At 40.5% G+C, this 26,618-nt stretch overlaps 2 protein-coding genes across 3 annotated transcripts; both read left to right on the top strand.

Moving 5' to 3' along the window:
* The first annotated feature begins 1,502 nt into the window (after positions 1–1,502).
* snapc4 (small nuclear RNA activating complex, polypeptide 4) lies at positions 1,503–17,312 on the top strand. Its single transcript, XM_062516157.1, has 25 exons — positions 1,503–1,682; positions 1,931–2,042; positions 2,584–2,712; positions 2,869–2,906; positions 3,357–3,453; positions 4,310–4,338; positions 5,172–5,315; positions 5,683–5,799; positions 6,184–6,262; positions 6,354–6,435; positions 6,545–6,646; positions 7,717–7,789; positions 7,991–8,155; positions 9,325–9,475; positions 10,297–10,403; positions 10,867–10,961; positions 11,921–12,015; positions 12,175–12,260; positions 12,695–13,171; positions 13,318–13,401; positions 13,701–14,085; positions 14,449–14,519; positions 14,628–14,684; positions 14,773–14,800; positions 14,952–17,312. The coding sequence occupies exons 2-25, from the start codon at positions 1,946–1,948 to the stop codon at positions 16,499–16,501; spliced, it is 4,338 nt and encodes a 1,445-aa protein (XP_062372141.1). The 5' UTR covers positions 1,503–1,682; positions 1,931–1,945; the 3' UTR covers positions 16,502–17,312.
* Positions 17,313–19,063: 1,751 nt separating this feature from the next.
* card9 (caspase recruitment domain family, member 9) lies at positions 19,064–26,291 on the top strand. Of its 2 annotated transcripts, none has more exons than XM_062516154.1 (12): positions 19,064–19,330; positions 19,406–19,543; positions 22,079–22,404; positions 22,823–22,978; positions 23,087–23,230; positions 23,525–23,650; positions 24,579–24,764; positions 24,859–24,900; positions 24,996–25,035; positions 25,154–25,248; positions 25,572–25,636; positions 26,086–26,291. In XM_062516154.1, exons 1-12 carry the CDS (start codon positions 19,069–19,071, stop codon positions 26,186–26,188), a joined length of 1,683 nt encoding a protein of 560 aa, XP_062372138.1. In that variant the 5' UTR covers positions 19,064–19,068; the 3' UTR covers positions 26,189–26,291. The 2 variants fall into 2 exon arrangements, with proteins under 2 accessions (XP_062372138.1, XP_062372140.1); XM_062516156.1 differs by lacking the exon at positions 26,086–26,291 and adding an exon at positions 25,751–25,851.
* Positions 26,292–26,618: the final 327 nt, after the last annotated feature.

The raw sequence follows: 26,618 nt of genomic DNA, 5'->3' as shown, positions 1-26,618 counted from the left end.
TGTTAGATGACTGCGCAGGGACCCTGTTTTCACGGGTACGCCGAAATTGAAACGCATCTAGGAGTAGCCTAGACCACACTTACCAGCTGACGAAATCTGATCTCAACTAGATCACAGCCAGATCTTTTTCACAGTTACCTGCTATCTGGGTATATACTCATATTACAGACAAACTCATATTACAACAAATTCAGTCCCCTGTTCTCCACATGTCACCAGGTGTTGCCCTAGCAACTTAAAATGGACACCGTCATGTAGCATTGATCTGAATGGCGGGCCGGGACTTTATCTAAGACTGGAACTAATGAAAGAACATTTTTCGCTTTTCAATTTCACTTACAAGTGCCACGTTTGATTCAGTCAAGTATGCCTACTGTAGCCTGATGACGTCGTATATTGACACGGTGGCACCTGTACACCTGTGCGTAATTCAGCGCGCAGGAGAATTAATGAGTCTATTGGAATTCGTGCGTGTGTGTGCGTGTGTGTGTGTGTGTGTGTGTGTGTGTGTGTGTGTGTGTGTGAGTGAGAGAGAGAGAGCCTGAGACATTATCAACAACAGCTGTATGATATATGGGCATCGCCTAATTCTCTTTTATATATCTGCGCACTGCATTTGAATTGTCAGTGAAGGAAACACATTTAATCAAGAATGAACTATAAATTGCACAAATTTGAATGATCTGTTACTGGTCTCTTCCTCAAACGGTCATGTTGAATGCCAGTTGTGTCTCATGCACTGCCAGAAAAGTTATATTGCTATAGTACACAATCAATATTTTCAGCAAAAGGTGACACAAAATGGCATTTGGTTCCACAAGTCAAAAATAGAATACACAGGTTGCCAAATTCAATGGGGATAAAAAAAATATATGGCACAGAAGAGGGGACGATGATGCATAGTCCTTATAACAGCTGAAGAAACAAGGTTCACCGGAGCAACTCAGATGTGAAGTTTTTAGATATTTATTTAAGGTGGCAACATTGTAGGACTAACGTTTTGACGTTTTTGCCACGTCTTCTTCATCAGAGTCCTTTTAACAGCTCTTTGCACAGTACCACGTGTTCTTACCCCTCCTAACCCTTTTCCTGGTACAACATAAATGTTGCCAGGTTCAACTATTGTGTGTGTGTGTGTGTGTGTGTGTGTGTGTGTGTGTGTGTGTGTGTGTGTGTGTGTGTGTGTGTGTGTGTGTGTGTGTGTATGTGTGTGTGTGCCTACGCGTTTGACAATAAGACATATTAATAAGACAATAAGAATTTTTTTTTAAGACAAGAAAGATTTTTGGTGCAGTTAAACTGTAAAGAAAGTGTGAAAAGGTGAGGTAAAGGTAGGCCGTGTTTGGAGAGGTTTGAACATGTGACCACAGTTTGGAGAAGTAACGGAGGGCTATTTTTCTCTGTGCCACTAGGTGGCGGTATGAGCTTTACAGGCGTAGTGACCCGCCACTAAAGAGGTAAAGAAGAAGACGTTTTGGCTACACTGACTTCGGCTAGCTGTTTCGCCCCATCATTTTCGTACAGAACTTAATATTTTTCTGGTATTACGAGTGACTGTCATGGACAGGTGTAAATTTCACCGACCAGTAGCCTAACTGTATTTCTAGTTTCTGCAAGCAAGTCTGACCCCTGGAGTGTCATCATAGGAAGCTACTTTAAAGTCAGCTAACTTGCATCCTCAGGTAACGTTAACGTGACGTTTCGAACACACTTAACATTCATCTGCAACAAAGTAGCCCAGCTGGGCTGAGAAGTTCTTTATGGATTATTTCAACAGTCGGTTTAACTCCAGACAACTGGGTTTGTGGAACTGGTTTTGCAAGACCACAAGCTTGTGAAAATGTTGAGTTAACGTTAACCTTAATGGTGTATTTATGGTTGAATGCGTTGTCGCTGCTTACAACGCGTGTCTTCTCATCCCTCAAAGCAGTAGTGCGGCGTTAATATGGAGCCAAACGATATGATGGCGCAAAGGGATGACTCGAGGAATCAGGATGAGGCGCCCAACAGCCTTGCCCTTGCTAGTAACTTCCATCAGAATGGTGAGTCGAGACACACCACGGCGGGTTGCATGAGATGTTGTATGGTAGCAGCTTCAATGATTTTAAATATACCCGCCCTCTTTTGCTGTTTTCCATCCACGTTTCTGTGCGTGCTTAGGACAATGCATAGTCTACCTATTTACAATTAGGATTTATGATATTTTAGCTACCGTTACACTCACCCCCCTAGAAATAAAGTTTATAAAGTTTTCTCAAATGTCAAATTGTCTATTATATCGTCCCAAAACCAAGGCCTGTAAAATATTCTGTCGAGAAAACAGTGCAGGGTGATATTACCAATATCATCACCACACATTAAAAACATTATTGAATTGATAATGTGCCAATATTTGAGATCTTGAATGTTGTAAAGAAACCATGGCATCGTGAGACCACCAGTGGCACTGTTGAACACAAATATGTCCTATTTTGGTCACAATTGACTTGGAAAATTTGCTTGCTTGTTGTTTTTTTTCATAATACAGAAAATTGTCATGGTCCTCTCTCCTCAGATATAATTTATTTTTTCATCTTTTTTCAGCTATGGAAGATGTAACTGAATCAGAAGATTTGATTACACAGAGGGAGAAGATTCAACAACAAATTTTAGCACTTGAAAAATATTTTGACGCAGACGGCCAGTCAGACATGTCATCATGCAGTTCCGAAGGTGAGTTTCAAAAGGTTCCCATATGATGTCTGTGAAATGAAATCTAGGTGCCCCTTTGGTTTCTTGCATACAGTATTAAACATTCTGTTAAAAGTACTAAAGTGCTGCTCTTGCATAAAGTACTAAACATTCTGTTGTCTTTTTTTTAATTGGCAGATGGCGAATCAGAACATGGTGATGATGATGCGTTGGATGTAAGTATTTTATGAATTCCTTTCAGCAGTTGGACTCCATTAAAAACTGTTAGAATAGCTAAAGACTAGCTCAAAGACCATAGCAGTGGTGTTTTGTCCAACCCCCGTTTGTCATAGTTTGTAAATGTTTCTGGCTATTGGCTTGTTATTATTTATATCTATATTTTTGTCTATTATTTTGGATTTGTTTGATTCTACTGTTTTTAATGGTAATATAATGTTTATTGTTCTAAGCTGCTTTGGATAAAAGCGTCTGCTAATCATGAACTGCTTGGAATCAATTAAATCCATGTCTACTGCTGTGTTGCATTGTGAAACAACCACTGTATCACCTAGGAGAGAGGATGAAAGACCTGCAGTTTTCCAGATGTTTTAGCTGTAGGGGTTTTATGCTCTAACATTTTTATTTTCTCTATGCAGTGCATTTATTTGACACTCTCTCCTCCTCAGAATGAAAGTGGCCTTGATGCAAAACATTTGAAGATTCAGTTAGAGATAAGAGCACTGGAGGAAAAGCTGGGCCTGGGTGTTGAGGATCTTCTAAGTGGTATGTTCTTAATTGTATCTCTTTTCATACATACTGTATGCTGATCGTTTAATAATTACACTCTACAGATTAAGTGTTAAGGTCGACAGATGTTTTACAGTATGCTATAGTTGTATAGTCTTCAGTGCATCTGAGCAGAAAGCAAAAGGTGCTCAGAGGGTACAGTATGTTAAGGGCGTATTCACACTGAACCGTTTGGACGGTCCCCGAGTTTGTTTGGGATCGATGGTTCCGTTATTTTTGCTAATGTGAACGCAATCCTCCAAACCCAGGTGCAGACCAGAGTCCACTTGAAAACGGGGGTCTAGGGTACTGTTTGTTAGAACTCCAGGGGAGTTTGAATGCTATCTGTTTCAAAACCAGGAAATAAACTGCCTTTTTTGCGGCGTTGCCAACCGACATTGGGAAAAGGAAGCTTGTGTTTTTTTATGACACAAACCGACCCGGGTCCGCAAACAAAATGTTACGTAAACGTGAACCAGCTGGGTCAGGACTAGGGGCGGTAATTGTACTCTGTTACGGTCTACTTAAACGGACCAGGGTGAAGGCAACCTAAGAGATTGGAGAAGGTTGCTTAGGCAAAGCATTACAGTACAGAACATAGGGATTCAAACTCTTGCGTTGTTTTAAAATGTAAAAACAATTCACAATCACTTTGATCACTGATGAACACTCTTGTCATTTTTGTGATTTTTATGATGAAGGAAAAAAAAACTGCCATTAAATATCTTTTTTTTTTTTTTTTTTCCTTTTACACTTTGTCATTTTAAAGTAGATTGATGCTTGGATAAAGTTTTGCACCCAACTGTACATATGATTGTTTAATTTGGCCCCGTTGATCTTTATGTGTCAACAGATAATGCGGGCAGCTCTGAAATGGCAATGGTAAGTATCTGCTGTACATTACAGTATGTCAGCTTTGCTCGTATTTTCTCTTCATTTTTAGCTTTCACAGAGAAAATGTGTGAATCCTTACTCTGTATGCAGCTTGTGACTCCATGTGTACACTACACACATTCCCACACTTCATTATTCTCTTCATAAAAATGAGAAATTAGTGACTCAAGTAGGGGCACGTGGACATATAACATCCAGTCTGTATTTCCGACAGAATTCTTTATGTGGGGCTGTCTTTGAGTGGGTGGGTCCGTGGGAAGTAAGCATCAACCTCCGAGCATTTTAAAAGGATGTCATGGTTACGGTTAGCTAAATGTTGTTATGGGTAGCTAAATATGCACCACTCACCAAAAAAGTTAGGGATATAGTATCTGGCTTTTGGAAGAAATTGAATGTTTAAGTACAGAAAATGCTGAAACATTGAACTGTTGGACATGTGCATTAAAAAATGTAGAGGTGGTCACATTAAGTTCACCTGTAAAGGTTATAGTGGATTTTAGGTTCATCCTGAAATTTCACCAGAAAGCCAACTCTCCCTTTCTTGTGAGTAGTGTGTATTTATATGTACAGTATTTTGCAGAAGTCTTTGGCTGCCTTGTATTTGCATGTTTTGTTTTAGCAGTGTTGTGGGGATCATACTGTATGTATTTTCTATTTTTTTTGCATTCTCTTTGTTGGAGTTCAACAAATGTGAATATTTATATGAGGTTAATTAGCAAACCATAAATTACGATGAAATTCTGAAGACACACAAGACAAATATTGCTACTGAGATTTTTGTCCACAAATAATTGACACATTTTTCCTTTTTGTTATGAAAGAGTGATGAAGACAGCGATGAGGAGGATTTTGAACTACCCTTGAATGCAGAAACCTGCTTGGAAATGAACCTGGTATATCAGGAAGTGTTGAAAGAGAAGTTGTTAGAACTTGAACGACTTTTGCAGGATAACAATCAACAGCAGGTGAAGATTATTTTGAGGGGAAGTGACCATATCCTTCCCATTTTGTATAATGTTTACAGATTATAGGAATGAGGGCTGCAGATTAATCCTAATGTAAGGCACTCAATCATTGATATTAATATGCTCTTAGTACATTTGAGACAATTGTCCGCTCAACGTGACTGAAATCAGCCTCTTCGTTTCTGTCACTTACTTTCATGTGTTGTCAGTGTTGATGTTATGGTAGCAAGAATCCCTCCAAAGTCTTGCCAAATATTGATAATCAGAAAATAATGTAAATGCCATTTTGAAACTCTTTTAACTGTACATATTATCTGCATAATATGTGTGCATGTGGATAATATATATGTGTAATGTGTTTCTATAGAGGGAGCTTGAGAGTCAAATGCATGGCTCTGCGCCTTCAAATTCACGGATGCCATCAAATAATTTATTCATTGGAAACTTCATGAAATCCTACTTCAAGGACAAGGTCACTGGTCTGGTAAGGGGTGGCCCGATGAGCCAATACTACAGCCTCTTTCATAGGGATGTGACCGCCGATTTAACATTATCAGTCCCAATAACGATACCTGGACTTTGGGTATCAGCCGAGTCGGAGCATCAGTGTTCCGCAGTGGCGAGTAGTTATTGCCACTAAAATGTCCTTGTCACAACTTGATTGTTTACCTTTTTTGGAAATCACTTTGGGTAAAGTGTCAGCTAAATGACTATGTAAATGTAAAACATCTGAGATGACACAAAAGTTACCTTCTTTCCTTTCATCAATCATCTGTATATGATAAACATTTGATTTTGTCTTCTTGCCCATTTTGAAAATGATCACATACATCGATCACACACATAACGTAAATCCTTATGTCCACAGGGACCACCTGCAAATCCTGAAACTAAAGAGAAAATGCTTTCAGGAACAAAGCCTTGTGATGAGAAAATGATCAAACGATGTAAGTTGTCAATATACGGTCATCCTAGAGCTAATGTCTATACTAGATTCAGTATTGTGCTCTGATCTGATGTATTCGTATCCTTGCTCAGGGGAGGGATGGCAGAAGTCTTTATTAATCAGTGCAGTCGTCCAAGACACGATGAAGCGACTGATTCAGCCCAAACTGTCCAAGTGAGCTAAAGATCACTGTGAAATGTCTTTATCGTTCATATTCTATTCTAGTAAAGTATGTAGTACTTATTATTTTATTTGTGTTTATTTCCATAACATTGTTGCAAAGAATGGAGTACTTACGAGACAAAGCCTCGAAAGCTGAAGGACCGGAGAAGGCAGTGCTACAACAGCAAATTCAAGACCTAGATGTGGGAATTGCAAAAATAAGGTATCTGTCTGTTTGATTACTATATACTATTCTGTACATAAAAAAACATTTTTAAATGTTTTTAAATGTAGCCGTGGCCTACTGGTTAGGGTTTGGGCCGACCAGTCCACGACTAAAGTGCCCTTGAGCAAGGCACCTAACCCCTCACTGCTCCCCGAGCGCCGCTGGTTGGGCAGGGAGCTCACTGCTCTGGGTTAGTGTGTGATTCAACTCACTGTGTGTTCACTGTGTGCTGTGTGTGTTCACTAATTCGGTTAAATTGGGTTAAATGCAGAGAAACGAATTTCCCTCACGGGATCAAAAAAGTATATATTCTATTCTATTCTATTTACCTTAGTTTTTCATTCTCAAGAAACATTTTGGTACTGTATGTGTTTGACTTTCCATGTTGTACATGTTTTTGTATGTTGTCTGGTGTCATTTGTTCAGCCTCAGCTACCATGTTTTCTCAATTTCCTGTAGGCTGTGGTTGCAATGTCTTTTGGGAGAATTGTACAGAAAGCAAACACGTCAATTCAGGCAGTATTACAAAATATTGCTTGAAATTATGTTGAGTAGGTAGTTCAAGAACTAGTTCGTTATCATTGTAGCAAATTTTTATAGTGACTTTTTAATTATAGACAGTCTATATGCAGGGGGCGCTATGGCACAGCAGGCTACAGCGCTCGTGCCATATACGGGTCCGTATTAAATGTAACATGTTTAGATGATTTGGACATGTTGAAAGGATGAACGGACGAACATGAGTGTGAAAGATCAGTAGGTCTATCTTGGGCTCATGACTTAACAGAGCCGTTCCTTTGGACTAGACCGTCCCACTTCATTTGATCTCGGAATAATGTCTTGAACAAAATTTTAGAAGCCGTATAAACCGTAGAAGCCAATGCTACCATCACAAATATTCACCCAGACTATGAACATTCTAGAGTACCCAAGGGTGACTTGAGTTAGCAGAGAAGCATTAGCATTATAAACATAATTTTATCTAAAGCATAGTTATACTATGGGGTGACCTAAAGGGGATCTGTGTAGTTGTTGAATTTTGTTATTGTATTTTTCCTTTAAAAAAGAGCATTAAGTGAAGAGGACCTGATGGGAGAACGTAATGATGACCATGACTGGGAGAAAATATCAAATATTGATGTAAGTGAACTGGTCCTAAGGTCTCAACCATCAACCACTGAGGTTGAGCAAATGGAAGATGTTTTTAATAGAATGGTGGATTTGAGTTGCTAACTGATAATAATAGTAAATTATGTATCATAACCATAATCGTATCTATTTGTTTGTTTGTTTGAATAACTGTTCATGAACCCTGTTGTCCATCCATCCGTCCCCATGTAGTTTGAAGGCAAGCGAGACGCTGGCGACTTGAAACAGTTCTGGCAGAACTATTGGCACCCCTCTGTAAACAAGTCCTCGTGGAAGTCAGACGAGATTGAGAAACTCAAGTCCATTGTGGAGGAGAACCAAGGTCACAACTGGGAGGAGATTGCCGAGAAGATGGAGGTATGTCATGTCTGGGTAGTCTGGTTTTCACCTTACTAAACTCAATCTTTTAGGATTGAACATTAGTCTGGCGAGGCTGCGCTTTGTTTCTACTGCACTTCGCGCCGCTTAAAGGTATACTATGCAGGATTGGCGATTTCATCGCCGGTTTCGCTTTCACTTTTCATTTTCGCTCGTTTTATGCTTGCATATTTCTCTGCAGAGCTTCCCCTACAGCTTTAGCGTGTATATTTGACAAAACTCCTCAATCGGTCAGTCTGCCGTGCCTTTTCATGAGACTTTACATGACACTTCCTGGAGTAGAGCATGGGTGCGTGCCCGGTGTCTCCTGAAGTTGCAAGTGTGGTTTTACCGCTACAGACCACTAGAGCGGCCAAAAAAAACCACAGTTCGACCGGTAATGACCCATTTAATCATATATAACAGTATGGAACGAATTGATTAACTGAAAAACGTTGCATAGTATACCTTTTAAGTTTCGTTTTCGGCGCGTCACCGGCCAATAGCGTGCCAGGACTAGAGTATGGCCATTTTCTGATTTTCTGACTTTCTGAGCCAAAGATTCTGGCGGTAAACAGCGAAAATAGATCTGCTGGTTTCCAGCCTGAGCTGCCGGGGCGAAATTCAAATTCCCCGGAAGTTCAGGCAGGGTTCGCCCAGCCTAATGTCTGGGCAGACCAGGCAAATATCTTTATTTCACTTCAACAAAAACACTTACAATGTCCGAAGCATCAACTGCTGAGGTCTGCACACACCAAGCTGGCAGTTGAATATCTGATGTTACTGGGCCAATGAGCTTCTGTGAGCAGAACTGGTACAGTGTGTGCTCTACCGCCATCACTAACAGACGTCCATCGGGGGGGGATTCAACGTGTCAGAGCTGTCCGTAAAAAAAACAGAGTGTTATCATCAGATATTCCCACAGGCACAGAATGTGTTGGTTGCCCATGGACAGTAGTCTTTGTGAAGTGTTCCAGTGGAACATTTTTGGCCCAATACAGCAAGGAGACTCAACAGTCAGTTGAAGCTAGTGGAGCTGGTGGTTTGAAGTTTGCGTGATGTGTTTATTCGGCCTTTGTGTGGAATCACTCTGACTTGATATTTATCACATTAAGCTGTAGTGTAGACGTTTGATCACTTGACTTGGTTTTCCCCCTTTTATTTTTTAGACCAACAGAACAGCCTTCATGTGCCTTCAGACACATCAACGCTATATCTACAAAGACTTTAAGAAAAGAGCATGGAGCAAAGAGGAGGACGCTCAACTCAGAGAATTGGTGCAGAAGTATCGCATTGGAAATTTCATTCCATACACACAGAGTAAGTCTATATGAGTAACCTTTAGCAATACTGGCTAAATAAGGCATTATTGTACAGTACTTCCATCTTGTGGGTTTCAGGAAAGCACCCAACTGAGGTTGAGGTACTGAGGTTGTTGCGTTTTTATTAAAACACATGTGACATTGAAACATGTGACATTGACAGATATTGAAAGTGACATAATGTGAAACAATGTTTTTATTTGTGTTTGTTTCAGTTTTCTCATATTAGCTTGTTAAATATCCTTTCTATTCTGTTATGATAAAAAAATTAAATTAAAAAAAAATCTTCTCATTTATATAACCCCCTCCCATATCCTACTATTGTGGTCTCTGCAACTCAGGCTGGAAACCTGCACATCTATCTCTCCTGCTTCCTATCCTCAACATCTTCCGGGTCCAGTCACAAACTAGCTTATCCAAAAGATGCACCCAGATTGGTTGAAGGACTATCCAAAACTATCCTCTACAGAGTCATTTGAACTTTGCCTCTTGTGCTGTAGAAATAAAGCGCAGACTCCCCAGACTAATGTTTAATATTAAAAGATTGAACTTAGTGTGGTGATAGCCAGACTAATATCCTACAGCATAGTTTATCTGTGGAAATGCTGTTAATGCTGCTTGTTTTCTGTTGGCATAGTGTCAGTGTCCTAGCATGTCATTGTAAAGACAGGACAGAGTGGTAAAACGTTATATTTTCGTTTATAAACGTTATATTTACACCGGACAAACCTGTTAAATGTTACGCTGATTTAAATCATTGTAGAAGTTCGTACAGTAGTTTGTTGACTGACTCCATGTCTATCTTTCCCATTGTTGCAGTATCCTATTTCCTGAATGGGAGGGATGCTAGCCAGGTGATCTATCGTTGGGGACAAGTTCTTGATCCTAGCATCAAAAAAGGTCCCTGGTCTAAACACGAGGATGAGGTATTATTTTATATTTATTTTGGATGCTAGTTGCAATAAAAAAGTGTCATTATTGACAAACTTACATTCCACTTACATTACATTGGGAGGGGTGGCAGTGGGGGATGTTTTTGCCACCATTATTGAAATTGCTTTAGTAGATTCATTGTATCATTTTCCAACAAATCAGATTTATTTCTCACTGACATGTTCAACATCACAGTACAACATATTATTTGTGCTCTTACTGATGGTGACATGTTTAACATTACAGTACGACATATATAACTTTACAGTACGCATTGTAAACTATTATTATCAACAGATGGCTCAAAGTGGATGGGTGGGTTGTTGGGAGATGGGCAAGAAGTGTATCTTTTTGTTATATTTGAATACATGTATTGAAAAAATGTTGGTTGTTTAAAATCAATAAAAAAATAACCACAAAAAATATGCTCTTACTGATGTTCTGCTTCTGCTGCAGTTGTTGTTGAAAGCAGTAGAGAAGCATGGCGTCCCGAATTGGTGGAGAATCAGATATGATGTACCAGGCCGGACGGACGGACAAGTTCGAGACAGGTAATCATCAGTTACTGTATTTACAGTATGAAGGTTTTCACATATAATGATATGATGATCTACAAACCCTAGCCGCCCGTAATGCTTCTCAATATTGATATTAGTTTTAAGCTTTGTTTGGGCTTTTTTTGTTGTTGCTTTTATTCATCATTTTTAGCATGAGTTTATAGAATTATAAACAATTATAATGGTTAATATCTGCAGTTTTCTGTGAATTTAACAGTCCAAGAATAGGAATTACAATATGTGATACAAATGGAAATACAACTTGTCAAGCACTTTGCACTGTTCATCTTATAATGTAATGAATCATTTCTAATGCAAATGTAAGGCATACCAACTGGTGCATACTCTATCATAGTGACAGTTGGACATTCACATCAACAACCGCGGTTGCATACCGCCCTAGCGGTTCTGTTGCCTGATCTCTGAACATCTGCTTGACTACAGACTGACCCCTAGCCTACTCCTGAGTTGAGTTTAGACTACATATATACATACATGAGGAAAATAAACGTTAACATACATATATATATGAGGGAATTAAACGTTATCTCTACGAACAAAACTTCACTACATGCGAACTGGGTTGACACGTTGCAACTTTGAATAGAACACAACACTACGTTGCATCCAACATGCTACAGGAATGTGTGTCTGTCTATTTGTCTGTTATTGTCATTATCTGTTCAACCATTAGTCCGATTGATTTGAAAATGATCAGGTGTCTTGCTACAGGCACGAGTAAGTGCAGCGCCAATGACATTGTTTGGATAAATAGTGCACAAGATACTGTTTATATCAGTAAAATAAGCACACATAGGCTTTCATGCTATTTTTAAAGCAGGCTTACCTGCGGGCATGTAATTGGGCTATGGGTTTTCTACAGGAATAGCATGTCTGAACGGGCACTGCACTAGTTTTTTAATAATAAAGGCTTCGTGGTTATGGTTTGACAGATATTTGGACTGCCTCTCTGATAATGTGAAGAAAGGCCCTTGGACTAAAGAGGAAGTGAACATGCTGATACGAGCAGTGCACAAACATGGAGTTGGTGAGTTTGATGTTAGTAAAAGAATGCTACTATGCTACTCATAGTAGATGCATTTAATCTCACCGGATACATTTTCATGTCGCAAATTATCGGCAGCTGAAAAGACGTACTGAAGAATGCTAATAAAGTTGGGTTTTTTTTGTCTATTTTGCTCACTAGGGAAATGGGCTAAGATTGCATCTGAGATTCCATATCGCGTTGACAGTCAGTGCCTACAAAAATGGAGATTAATAGGCAATCGCCAAGTAAGTTTGGTCTATCTATCTCCCTCATTCTCTCTCTCTCTCACACACGCACAGTTTTCTTTTGTGTTCATTTTTAGTGTGGATGGCCTTGCGAAGAAATATATTTTTGGGGTTATTTTAGTGACACCATCCACCTTTCCCTCCCAAAATATCTAATATAGTAATAATATCTAACATAGTAATAATATTTCAGTACAACTCTTATTGTTGATATTTTCATAACAACTGGAATGGTTACCATGACAGACCAGTACAACCCCATTTTCAAAGAAGTTGTCACACTGTAAAATTAAAAATAAATTATGTACATGTTTTAAATTTGATGGTTGTGTTTTCCGTTCAATGATGCGCTCAGTGTCACCGGCCCAGACTGCAGGCAGGGTGTGAGTAGTGTATTGGACGTCACTTTATGTGCTCCATTTTACACATTGCAGATACCAAGGAGGAGCATTTCAAACTCCTCCGTTTCCCCGTACATGGACCCAAAGGTCGTTCTGACTAAGCAGGTAAGGAAAAGGAGGAAGAAATTCCGGAAAAGTGTTAGAATGAAAGACGATGACATCAGCCCAGATGAGGAAGAGATCCAGTACGTTGAAAGCGATGAGGAAAAAGACGCTGATCAGGAAGCTGAATCTTCTGACTCTGAGGAAGAGCCACCTCCTCCAAAGCCCAAATATGTCCACCTTCCCTTGTCTGAGTGGATGCCTAGACAGACAGACAAAACCAATCAGACGACAGGAACATTACGGATTTTTTTGGTGAAATCCCCTAATGTTGTGCATCCGGTCCAAAGTGGTGGCCAAAGTGTTAAACTTGGCGGCCCATTACCTGCATTTTACACCATGTTGGACCGAAGTGGTCAACCGGTCAACCGCGTAAAAGCAGAGCAGTACGAGGCACCAAAGACACGGGTATAGTAAACATCATTGACCATTGCTGTGTACTGTATCTTCTCAAAATCATTTCGGTAAAAAGCATGAATACTCCATGCTTTTTTTTTTTAAGTCAGTTTAGCATTTTCTCATTCACATTTCTTATTTCATGTTTCCATTTCAAGACTTTTGATGAAGAACTGATCCTAGTTCCACAACTAGATATAAAAGACCTTTATCGCTTGGCGGAAGCCAGCATTCTCAAAATGGTAAGTGCTCCTGTGGAAACTTGTAGTGTACTACTGTATGTGTTTTGGTAGTTTATTTTCATAGAGATTTCAAGATTTCAAACCTATGGATGTAGGGCTTTCTAGAAGTTTGGAATAACACATTATTAACATAAGAGAAATCAAATTTGTGGATCTGATCAGTTTAATGCTCTCTTGCATTGGCCATACTACTGTACATTCGTCCTCCTACATCTTTATGTACAAATGATGTCTTTTTGTATCAAGTTTTACTTGCTTTAGGTCACTTGTGTGAGAATCCAACTGCTCTGTCTTTCTAGAGGGACAAATTGAGGGAAAACACCGGCAATGAAAGCAGAGAGATGTCCAAACTAGGCCACTGTGGGGCCTCAGATAGTGGCCCCAGTGAGGGTCCTGGAAAGGGTCCTGGTAAGGGTCCCGGTAAGGGTCCTGGAAAGGCTGCTGGTAAGGGTCCCGGTGAGGGTCCTGGAAAGGCTGCTAGTAAGGGTCCCGGTAAGGGTCCTGGAAAGGCTGCTGGTAAGGGTCCCGGTAAGGGTCCTGGAAAGGCTGCTGGTGTCCCGGCGTTGCTGGGACGAGGTGAAGTGAAACCACTCTGCAGTCAGCAGCAACTCAGGGGAGCCATGGCGTCATGGATGGGCAGTTTACTCATACCGCTGCCAAGGCCTGAGAGACGAGAACTGGAAGGTGTGTGTCTCAATTTCTCAGAGATGTTTTGTAATAGAGCTTTCCACATAATTGATTTTTAAAGGTCACAATGGAGCACAATGGAATCATTTATATCTATGCCCCTTTGGCGTCAATGTTCAACTTCATTTAGTGCGACTTAGTAAGACTGTACACAGTTAGTCATAGAATGACTAAAAGGGGCCCTATCCTACCTAATCAACAAGTGGTATTCTTCAATATGTTATTCTCCATATAGAAAAAATCAGTGTAGCATCAGAATGAGTTTGAAACCAAACTGCGCTATGTTTCTTTTAGGTAAGTGCATAATGCTTAGTTTTCATATGCTTAATTTGATGTATTCCCATATTTTGACATTTCAAGCGGATGTTCTAAGAAAGCGGGCAGCTGAAGTTGAGCTGTCGAGTACCACAGTCTTCTGGTTGCTCTTGAAGGTGAGTTAATGGCCCCTCTACAGTTGTTTTTGGTGATCTTGGTTTTATAATATGATTTGGTGATCATGGTTTTTTATAATCTAATGAGTTCTTATCGTTATGCGTCAGATTTTTCATATTGATACAGTGGGTTGCAAGAAGGTGATTTCAGCTCGCAAGAGTCCAGTAAGTAAAAATATAGTTCACATACATACAGTACAGTGATGAATTTGTGATTGTTGAGGTAACTGCTTGTTTTGTCTTTTTCCTATAGAGTCTTACTGAATCCCATCCTAGCCCAGGTATGGTCCACATTTGCACAATAGCCTGTTAAGAAATGATTCCAAAGGAAAATGAATACATGAACTTTCCAATGAAATAGTCCATCTGTACATTTGTTGAAGTAAGCAAAGCTCATCCCCCAGATTGTTCCCCCCCCCTCTTCATCTGCAGCTCGGCCGACAGTTAGGATGCTCAAGGAACAGAAGAAGCAGGGTGAAAAGGCAGCTTCATCTGCAGCTCGGCCGACAATTAGGATGCTCAAGGAACAGAAGAAGCAGGGTGGAAAGGCAGCTTCAGAGTCCTCGCAGGTCAGTCACATCCAGCTACCGCAGGTGGTGTTCCAGCTACAGCAGCCTCTGCAGGTCCCGCATTCTCCGTCAAAGGCCGCTCAAGCGGTCCAAGTGGCACAGCCTCCGACTGCTCAGCAGTCACAGCCCTGTAAGACACAGCAAACACAGTCTCACCTGAGCGTCCCGCAGATGCCTCAGTTCTTCCTTGCGCAGCCTGTGGTTGCCATTCCTGTCAAGCCCCCCGAGTCCACACCGGGCACACCGAGCACGGCTGTTTCCAAACCTGAAGGCACCGCCGGGCCATCGAAGCGCTCAAGGAAACCTACTGCTAAAGCCAAGGAGCTAATGGAAGAGGCCGCTTCCAAAGCCAAAAACAGTCCCCGACGTAAGAGACCGCGCATGGACGACGGTCCCGTCCAACAAGCGTCTCCGGTCGCCTGGATTATTGCTCCCTCTGCACAGGTGCCTGTGAGCACCCAAGACCCAAGTAAGCTGGTCGGCAACAGCAAGCCGACACCCAGCCCTTCTACGGGTACGGGTAACATCACCCAAGCAAACATTCCCGTAAACATGCCTTGTATCCCCGCAGGGGCCATTGTCTTCAGTTTGTCCAATGTCCCTGCTCCTGTCATGATGCCAGCTGGTACCATGCCCAACTTGGTCAGGGCCAGTACGCCCGGCACCCCAGCGACCACTTCTTCACCCAGCGCCAAAGGTAAATGCTCAACAGCATCCCCAGCCTTAACGTACTTCACCACCCCCCCTCTTACCACATCGCAAGCATTACCGTCAGCTCCTGGAACACCAGCACCGAGGCCCCCTCTGCTGAAAACAAACCCCCTCTTGGCCTCCTCGTCGACTGCACCTGGTCAGAGTCCGGCAGGCCTCCGACCGGTCGCCCCTGTGGTCGCCCCTGTGGTCGCCCCTGTGGTCGCCCCTGTGGTCGCAGTGCCTCAGCATTTCGTTAAGTTGCTAGCAGCACCCGTTCAAAAACAAACTCCACTCCTGCCAGACTCTGGGAATTATTACGATCAAAATCTGATGTTCATGGAGGACTTTAACAACGTGCAGAGCTGGTTGAAGGGGAGGAGTGGTGCAGTCTCTCAGTTGGACCACCCTCAGCCATACATCCCGCCCTTTATAAGCAGCATCAAAACTCTGCAGAGTCTCCTGAAGGCAAGGACATCGTTGCAGCAACATTCTCTAAAGGTCCTACCTGACCATCTCAGAGAGACAACTACTGATGGACAGTCTGAGGAGCAGCTGGTGGCTGTGAGGAGATTAGTAAAGGAGAAGTTTGACTCCAATCCAGCTTATGTGTCTCTGAAGGCTCGTTTCCTGTCCTGCTTTGCTGTGCCAGCCCTCTTGGCCACCATTGATCCTGCCAAGGCGCCCCCACCCACATTTGATTACCTGGAAGATGGAAAATAATGATGATGATTCATTTGAACGCAAGGAGGGGAAAGCACTTTATGATTGTTTAAAATAATAGATTTTGTTTTAAACATTTTTGTTTGTCTGTTTGTTTGTTTTTTTACATTTACTGTTTTGCTATTAAATTGGACACCCCCTGTTTAGCACCTGTTCTCACATCACCTTTACTCTTGAACGTTCAAGAATGGGTTTTAACTGTGAGTGGGAATGGGGTATTTGAAAGTAGTGACGTAATAGTGTTACTTGGAGATGAAAATAGTATTTAAGGCTTTAAGACCATGATTACTAATTCATGAGCCATGCCCTTTTGTTTAGTCCAAGATGTAAAATGGCAGTGGGTTTGCTCAGCCTCAGTTCATAGGAATATCAACAGATTTTTGCCTTGACTGTTGCTCAGTGGTGTGCAGTTATGGGAAAAGTTATAGGAAATCGGTCCGTCCGAAACTAGAGCACAGTTAAGGAATTCTTAGATGAGCCATTCTTCTTGGATTGTACAATGACCAAATTAGCATTCGTTGGGCATTTTGTTTTCCGTTTGGATGTTTGGTTTATTTATGGTTGATCGATCTACCAACGTGTGCTTCAAAACAAATGTAGATTCTTGTACGATAGCAATACTTTACTTTTGGTATTTTGCTGTTTGCATATTTTAGTTCACAATGTTTTTACATTCAGTGTCAAACATGTTCATGTGTTGTATTTATTTATGTTGGCATGCTGTCTATCTTTCAAGAGACAGTTTGCTCATGTACAGCTGTTGTGCTTAAGCATACTTTGTAAAAATGTCAATAAATCAGTAAATGGTTCTGTTAAATTTTCTCCTATGAGCACTCAATTAATGTTTTTCTCCATTGGGTAAAACACATCTGACCATCCAACGATTCGTTGAATGATTGATCAATTGATTTTTTTTTCTGAATTAAGAGACAACATAGCAGAATCCAAAGGATAACATGTTAAATCTATTTCCAACATGGTCCTACATTTAAAATAAGGCCTCTTTGGTCTGCCATAAAACATACAATAAACGGTTTTAAAATTGTAATACATCTTGAATCAAAAATGTATATCAGAGAGGTGAGCACAAATGTTTACAATTAGATATGTTTCAACTTGAAACATCATAAAACAACACTTAAATAGCTAAGTTTTTCATGTGTGAAATAGGCTGAATGAATGAATGCAACGTACAAATACATCTGTGATGCTAATTAAAGTGAAACAGTTTGAAACCTCACCAATCCAATGATTAAACTGTAAGGGTGACACTGTTTGAAACATCAAATGTTAATGTACAGGCTATGTGCCTGCAAGCCAAAAAGGCTAATTGTTGATTACTGTTGAAGATTGCATTTGGTACAACTATACCTAATATCCTAAACAGTTCGATACCAATACATGTACCTTTACACCCCTGTTACTAAACGTTCCACCCAGGTTTGCTCTTGAGCATTGGAACTTGGAACCCTTTTATTTCTAGAAACACCAAATCCAAGAATGACAGTTCTAACTTCTAAAAGATTGCGATTGACTGTGAAGCTCACCAATCAGAAATCAAGTACTATGCATGCGTTCTCACCAATTAGAAGTGACAGTCAAGGAGGATGACATTGAAATATGTGAATACATTGACTGTGCATGAAATATTGTAGCCTTTGCAATTAGATATAGTTGCAGTGGTTCATATTGCAATTGTGGTCGCACTACAATTTTCTCATTTTTAGACCTGCATATGTTATTCTATAGGCCTGTCATGTCACAGATGTGCTACCCACAATAAGTGTGTCACCAATTTTAGATTCTGATACCATCCAAGCCACATCCTGGATACTGTCCCCTATTTTGGATACCAGCTTAGCCACGTCCTGGATGTGCTGCCAAGCCAAAGTTTGGCTTACTAAAATGTGTGTGTGAAGTAGAGTATTTATGCCTCTGTGCTCGCCTATACTTGGACTTGAAGGCAATGACCAAACAGACAAATAGTGAACATTAAAACAAGCAATATTAAAAACACTGGACCAGGAGTATACCAATGTTCCCGGAGCCTACAAAACCCAGTCTCCACCTCATCTTAGACAGTCTGACCATCCATCCCTGCTCCTGTCACCAGCCTACAAGCCCATCGTCAGCAGGACCAAACTGCTGTTGTTGGGTGAAGTAGATCTGAACTGCAGAAGCCTCCTCAGCCCTGCAGGACTGCTTTGATGACACAAATGGGTATAGGTAAATGTTCATGAAAAGGCATAGGAATCTACTAAGTGTTTTTATGATCTAAGCTAATTCATAAGGTGTTTTGTGTTCACTCATGTTTACAAGGTGTGTCAAAAACTGTGGAGAGCACCAGATAACATTTGTAAATATGAGTATTTCTTCATTGATAAAGTTTACTCACGTGTAGTGAGTCAGCAGGTGTCTTTCAGGCTTTTATTGTTAAAACGTTGACCGTCCAACTATCATAAAGGGAAATGTGAAAACAGAAATAACCTTTTAAAGGGAAGTCCACTCTTACCCAATAAATCTACACTTCCTCTTTGTGGGGCTTCAACTGAGTTTCTTTTGAATGGATGTTGAGTGTGCATATAGCAGGAAACCCTTTGACCAGGCAGTATTGCTCTTGTGGTACATCGAACATGACAGACTGTATGAATGATCTGGATCTGGAAGATGATTGCTGGTCTCAACTTGAAGATTATAGGCTTCTGCTTATCAAGACCATCGAGCCAACACGAATCACGCCGTATCTGCGGCAGTGTCGGGTACTGAGCAGTGAGGATGAGGAACAGATCTATAATGACCCCAATCTTGTCATCCGAAGACGAAAAGTTGGTACGATGGGGACTGGTATTTTGTTCACTCATTTCTTCAAGTTGTGTCAAAATGCTTAGCTGTGTTTGCTTTTAGGTGTATTACTTGATATACTCCAAAGAACTGGCACTAAGGGGTATGTTGCATTCCTGGAGAGCTTGGAGATAGACTATCCTCAACTGTACCAAAAGATCACAGGGAAGGAGCCTGCGCGTGTCTTCTCGATACTTGTTGGTGAGTGATTGCTCATTTAAATTTAAGTGGTTGTAGGCCTAGTCGTAAACGCTCTTAGTAGACTAATACATCATACAGATTTAAACTGTGCAGGCAAAGTTGTCTCTGGTCAGCAGTGCAGATAACGAATACCTCACTTCATGATGGTTATGGAGTCTTTTAATTGTTCGTGATTACATTACTGTCCCGAATTCGCGATGTTCAAGTAGCAATGTACTAATGCAAATTCAACAAATCCCTGCGAATTCTAGGCAATTCTGTCCATATACCGCACTGTTCCGCAAGGTTGACCAATCATCGCAGTTTCCTCATAACGTTTCACCACAACCGCTGCATGTGTATAATATTCTGATGCCACATTCACTTTTGCAGACAACTCTTCAATTTTGATTACAAAAACGTGGATGCTCTGCTTATTTGCGTCTCTCAACCGTGTTGTTATACCCTGCCTACTAGGCTGTATAAGTTCATAAGGCCTACTTGGTTTAGGCTACTGACATTTGAGTTGACAATGTAACCCATTGACAAACCTTTATGTCTGGAGATGTCCTTGTTAGTTCATTAGGCCTACATACACCGGCTTCCACATATCCTAATATGGACGATGCAACAATGCAAAAAGTTTATTTCACTCGCTGCCAAAACAGAGATGCACTCAGAAATGTAATTTGGATACTCTCACGTCCTTAAAGTGACAAGCACTCAATTAGACTTACATAGGGCCAATACACTGCAATGACATCACAGTGAAGCGTAGCCTTGTATTTAGATTAAAAGAAAAATAAAAAAAAATATTGACAATATTAAAACATATTAAAAAGATATGAACTTGATATAATACAAAATATATGAATATACTGAACATGACATGATGCCATGGCTGACTTTTTTTAGACAGTTCTACATAATGTTATACTGTAGCCTGCTTTGTGAATTACCCCAGCCAAAGCATTTCTTCTTCTTCTACAAATAAAGAACTTTGATTGTTTGTAATCCTTCCTCCCTTTTAATAAGCATAATATATTAAGATGACCAGTGCGATTTTGGTCTTAGCTTACTAACCTTAGTTGCCCTCAATTTAAAACATAAATTCATTTTAGAAATCACAACTATTTTTGTAACTTTCACCTTCACCCTCCCGCAATTTCTTCCTCATTATATCTTGGTCCTCCTACATGATTACCAGGATCTGCATACTGATCAAGCTGGGACCCAAGGGTGAAGGGTCACAGTCACTTGACTACTCTTGACACTAAACATAGGGAGGTCTGAGACATGGGTCCTCAAAGCATACGTATACTATGTAAAGCCATATAAACGAGGAGAACAATTAGCGTGACAAATATACAAATGCATTGTTAGAGCTTGGTATGGAGAATAAGATGCACATTTCTGTCTTGGCCCCAATATGCAAGACAGGCTACACTGGCAGTGGGACTGAAGCACTCCATTCGCAAAGTGTAAAAGTATTTTAGAAGACTTTTTTTCCCCGAATATGTCCGGCAGTTTCACCAAAGATCCTTCATTACTATCCGCTTTAACCCTCTCTGGTTTCACATTGAATATGTGCAGCAGTTCTTCTTATCTCAATTGATAATAGTGGAAGCTCATTTTTGCATCATATTCTTTGCATATGAAATATTTTAGTTACATGTCCGGAAGCTTACCCCCTACAGTAAGTCTTACTCACATGTTCCAAAATAAATCACCTTATATTTAAATAAGAGTGTGACACATTAGGAGGTCTACAAATATTAATGTTTAATATTTGCATAATTAAAGCAATTAAGACTTTATCCGTAGGACCCAGAGTCAGAAAGCAGCTTTTGATGGTGTGCCCATAGTAAATAAATGACAACTAATATGACTAAATTGACAGCCATTATTGCATAATTATGAGGCAATAACGCATAAAAATGTCCAGCGTGACGTCTAACTTCTTTTTTCAGTCGTGGTTCTGTGGTATTCTACGACTTTCACATTCAGTAAGCGATGACCCAAGAGAGCAAAGCTGCAAGCCAGTAATTCCCCAGCAATTCCCCAGCAATAATTCCTCAGCAATTCTCTGTAATCTAGTACTACTTACTCATTTATTTACTTACTTTCACACACACACACACACACACACACACACACACACACACACATTCTGCTCATTTTCAGCCTGTTTGCGCGCGGCTTACGAATGCATGACAGAAAGTTGTCTTTACAAATAAAATGAGCCAAGTGGTTATGGAAAGCATTCATATTGGCCTCCAAAATCTGCAGGGCCTGACATTAATCAGGCCAGGGAGTTCAATTACAACAACCAAAAACTTAAATAGAAATGGAGTTCATGAAATGGAATGGAAATGGAATTCATGAAATTAAAACTAATTTGAAAACTAATAATGAACCCAGTGGTGGAACTAACTAAAACTAAACACAAATCCAGAGTTAATGAAGACAGATGATCAATATAAGGGACATTGGTAAATGGGGAAATCTGTTATAGCCTTATAACCAAGAACATTACATTTTGTTTTCTTCTCCAAGATGAAGCAGGTGAGTCGGGCCTTACGCAGTACTTAATGAGCGAGGTGACGCGTCTGCAGAAGCAGGTGGAGGAGGAGCGGAGACGACATCAGGAAGCGTCCAAGCGGATCGCGATATTAGACGACACTGTGAGGGAGCAGCAGGTGCGAGAGAGGGAACTCCGGAAACAAAAGGAACGCGTTCAGCGCTTGCGGGAGGAACGGGATCGTCTGTGGGATGAGATGCGCCAGCTGAAGGATGAGAACTACAGTCTCATGCATGATCTCACAAGGCTGAGCGAGGAGAAGAACGGTGCACTCATGAGTAACCGAGACTTGCAGCTCAATGTGAGAACCTCAATGTATTTGGTCCCAGCACCGTTGTGTCCATTGCAGATAGTCAGGCACGTGCCCACATAGATGTGTAATATCTGGATCTTTTATGTTTCAAAATAATCCTCCAGAAAGCCTTTGAATATGCCCAATTTAAGGCGATTGCATCACTGTTGTTCCTTAGGAAAGAACTCAGTTCCCCCCGTTCTCACTGTGCCCACCCCAACAATTGGCTTGCACAACGCCCCTGTTTGCGCCCCTAGGAAACTGTCAACAGAATGTCATTGTAACTACAAATGGACACCACCAATCCTATACTTTAAGAAATGTTATGTGAGCTCTCGTAACGAAAATGGGAATAAGAAGTCTTTATCTTATTCTACTGTACTACATTTGATTTGATGTTGAAATACTACTCACATTTTTTTTCCAGATTGAGAAGCTTAAGCACAACTTGATGAATGCTGAAAGTGTCTCTGAGATCCAGCGCAAGCGTACAATGACCCTCAAAAAAGGCACCATCCCGAAACTTCAGAAAGAGAATGACCATCTCACAGCACGCCTTCAAGAGCTGGAACACACCAGACAGGTAGAACATGCCTTTAATTGTATACACACATATTGGGAGTTTTTTTAGCAATTAATACTCGAATGATGCTGTCACATAATGGACATAATTACTACTTTGTTACTATAGGAACCACCATCACCTGATGAACAAGAAATGAGTCGTCAGGTGATGGAGGACTATCAGCACGCTCACATTCAAAACCTGGAGCTGGAGAACAGCCTCTGCACATTACGGAGAGAGCTTAAGGAGGCCGAACAGATGTGCAGCAAGGTTAGCCAGCCAGCTCTGTCATTTTTTATTGTATCTCTGTTAGTATGTTTTTATTGTAGTATTATTTATTAGTATTGTTTTTATATGTTTATTGTATGTTAGTATATATACAGTATATGTTATGTCAGTGTGATACATATTTATTAGGTCATATTGTGCAAACTCTGGACTGAAATCAAAATATGGTGTTGTGTACAATATTGTGAGTTTGAGAGTACACCAACATTGGACTTCATCTACCCTTTAGAATTTGGAATGATGATGGGAAGGTGTAATTATCTGTTCTAATTCTAGTACTCTGAGGAGAAGGAAGTTCTTGAGCTCAAGTGTACCATGTTGAGGAAAGACTCCAGAATGTACCAGGATCGTATGGAAGACATTTTGAAGCAGATGGAACAAGTCATTGAGGAGAGAAATAAGGTAAAAAAAAAAGGTGTATTTACTTGGTTCATGAAGTGCTACTACAAGACCGGGAGCTGGATATGTTTGTATCACGCACATTTTGTCTTGGTTGTAACATTTAGTATCACATATCCCCTTTGCTAATGGTGTCAGAGGTTTCATTGTCTGTTTCGTTGTCACCTGTGGTATCCTATGTATAAATTCTGTCGGTAACATTAGCATACTATTTCAGCCAGTTCTATGATGTAGCCTACATGCATTACCCCACAGGCTACAGTGCAGTATCACTTTGCTTCAAATGCTAAATATTCTATACCTAAGATAAAGTGAGACAAGCATTCTCTACATCTCTAAACTAACCCATGTCTTGCCAGACAGGGATGCCATGAGGAAGCATCTGCTTTTAGTTCTGTCCTGTTGAACTTTAGTTCCTGGTTTTACTGATCACTGATTGCATCACTTTTGCAGCGCAGCCCCTTATTTTGAACATTTGGGCATGCAGCATGGACCTGTGGATTAAAACGTCCCTCTGAACGCAGTTCCTTTAACTATTTGAGCTCCTACTTAGGGGGTGGGTCTTTTCCCTCTGCATAGGAACCATGACTAATGTGCATGCCAAGGCAGCAAAAGGACCATTTCTGAATTAGATTTTAAATTAAAGATAAAAACTGCATGAGAAAGCTACAGACACTGACTACTGTCTACTGCAAAAAAATGCCTTCTGGACAGATGAGGGCTAATAATACACCGGAAATTATCACGCTGAAGAAAGGCGTCTAGCATACATCTGAGGAGCGATTAAAAAGAAGTTTTAAAAAAGGAACTGAGAGTGCTATATAGCCTTCATTCACAGTTTATCCAGACAGGGTCAGTCCCGCTCTGTCGAGTCACTGTCTGGCTTAGCAAAGCCAGTGATTTTAAAAGCATTTTTTATATTGACACATAGGCAATGTCAACTAGAGAGGAATACCACAAGGAGATTGCGCAGAACCTCCAGGAAAAGGACCAGTATCGCAAGCAGATCCGGGAACTGGGGGAGAAGTGTGATGAGCTGCAGGTCCAGCTTCTGCGCACCCAGGGAGAGGTTCTGTCATTACAGAACCAGCTACGACGACAGAACTGCACCTACCAGGTTTCCATTCAGCGCCTACTGGTGTCTGTTTTTGATGAAGCATATTGAACGTATTTAATTCATGTACATCAGTAATACAAACAGATTTCCATAGGCATCAGACTTTGAAGACAGTTCCTTGGCCAGCTCTTTTGAGGTAAGACACTCTCTTTTCCCGCAAATGATTCTGGAAGGTTCATGTAGCTAATAGCCAAGTTATAACAGTGGAATTGTTTTACATTTGCTCTACAGTTGAGAAGCCAGACAAGTGAGGAAGAAGGCTTAACTAAAGGTCGTTGTTCTCCCCTGTTTAACCCTGCTTCATGAAACAATTAAAAAAATTATAGAAATATACAGAGATTGTTACTGGTTATGTAGATTTCAGTATGTACTGATTTGTGTTTTTGCAGCCAAGAGTGAATCACAGTCTAAAGCATCAGAGGAACATAATGCTTGCAAAACAGATGATGGTGGTCTTCCTCAACACAAGAAAGTTGAAGACACAGTAAGATGTGATTTAATCATACTGTATCTGTTAAATGGTCCTGTGTGTTTATAACTATAAAACAATACTCCGGCCAATTGTTTAAAAGTAATTTGAGCGGATTCTGTGTATTGGATCAAATATTTTTTTGGGATTGAAAAAGGTTTCTGAATTTGATCATGGAATTCAATCTTGACTTAGTTTTAAACTAGAAATCCGATAGCACTTTTAACCTACATGTGAGAATCCTTGTAATACTGTACATGTGAGAATCCTTGTTCAGACTTTTTCTGAACATCAGGCTTACAGTTAACCTTATAGTTTTAAATTGATTTACTTTGCAGGACAAGATGTTAAAAGAAGAACTGCCTTATAGTTGTAGACCAAGGGCAAATTTCTACTACAGAAGGTAATCACTACAATATCATCTCTACTTTAATAAAGGTGTCTTGTTAATCAAGGCCGAGTCTGAGTTTGAGATTAACATGCTTCAGTCTTGTAAAATCACATTATTCTCTTATAGCCTACATATCTACATACCCTCTATCTGAAACACTCTGTGATAGGATTGTACACTCTGGAAACATTCTGGAGAGGATTGTATTGCAGAACCTGTAAACTTGTTACTGCTTTGGAACTGGGCCACACATCCACAAACAAAAACAAAAAAAACAATACATGCCTGGACAAGGGAGAAAAAAAACAAAATCGGAAAAGAAAAAAATTTTTAAGCAAGATTGGGCTCCTTAATGGATATGGAATATTGAAGAATGAAAAAATGACATATTTCTAAAATACTGCACATAAAACATGCATTTTCCATAAATGTTTCCGTTCCATAAATCTCTTTCTAAACAGAAAACGTGCTGTCAGGGCAAAACCCGCAGCTGACGTACATTCTCCCCGTCAGCCGGAGCACACCAGTGGAAGTGAGAACAGTGACACAGACGGATTCGGATGACTAAGATTGGGACATAAGCTTCCTGCTTAGAGTGCACATTTAATGTCAGCTGATGGTCAGCATGTTTGAGTTATATTACTGCGCTAATATTAAATTGTGGTTAACATGCAATGTGATGTGTCATTACTTGACTTGTGGATGATGTCAATCTGTGCTTCGCCTGTTTCCACACTCTTAGCAGGTGTATTGGCAAGTATCATATCTGGGAAAAAAGTAGAATATCCACGCACATCCTTGGTTAATTTTGCCCGGGTGCAGGATCTTCAAGAGCCGTAAGCCATACAAAAAGATAAAAAGTAAAAAGTATCCACACACCAGTATAGCTCCCAGTGAAATTTAATACATTTCACTGGGAGCTACAGTATCTACTGGTGTGCGGATACTTTTTACTTTTTATCTTCAAGTAGGCCTAACATATCTGACCTCAACA

The sequence above is a fragment of the Sardina pilchardus genome, chromosome 16 (genome assembly GCF_963854185.1).
Source record: "Sardina pilchardus chromosome 16, fSarPil1.1, whole genome shotgun sequence".
Classification (NCBI taxonomy): Eukaryota; Metazoa; Chordata; class Actinopteri; order Clupeiformes; family Clupeidae; genus Sardina; species Sardina pilchardus.
Note: the sequence above shows the minus strand (reverse complement) of the source record. Positions and strands in the feature narration are given on the sequence as shown.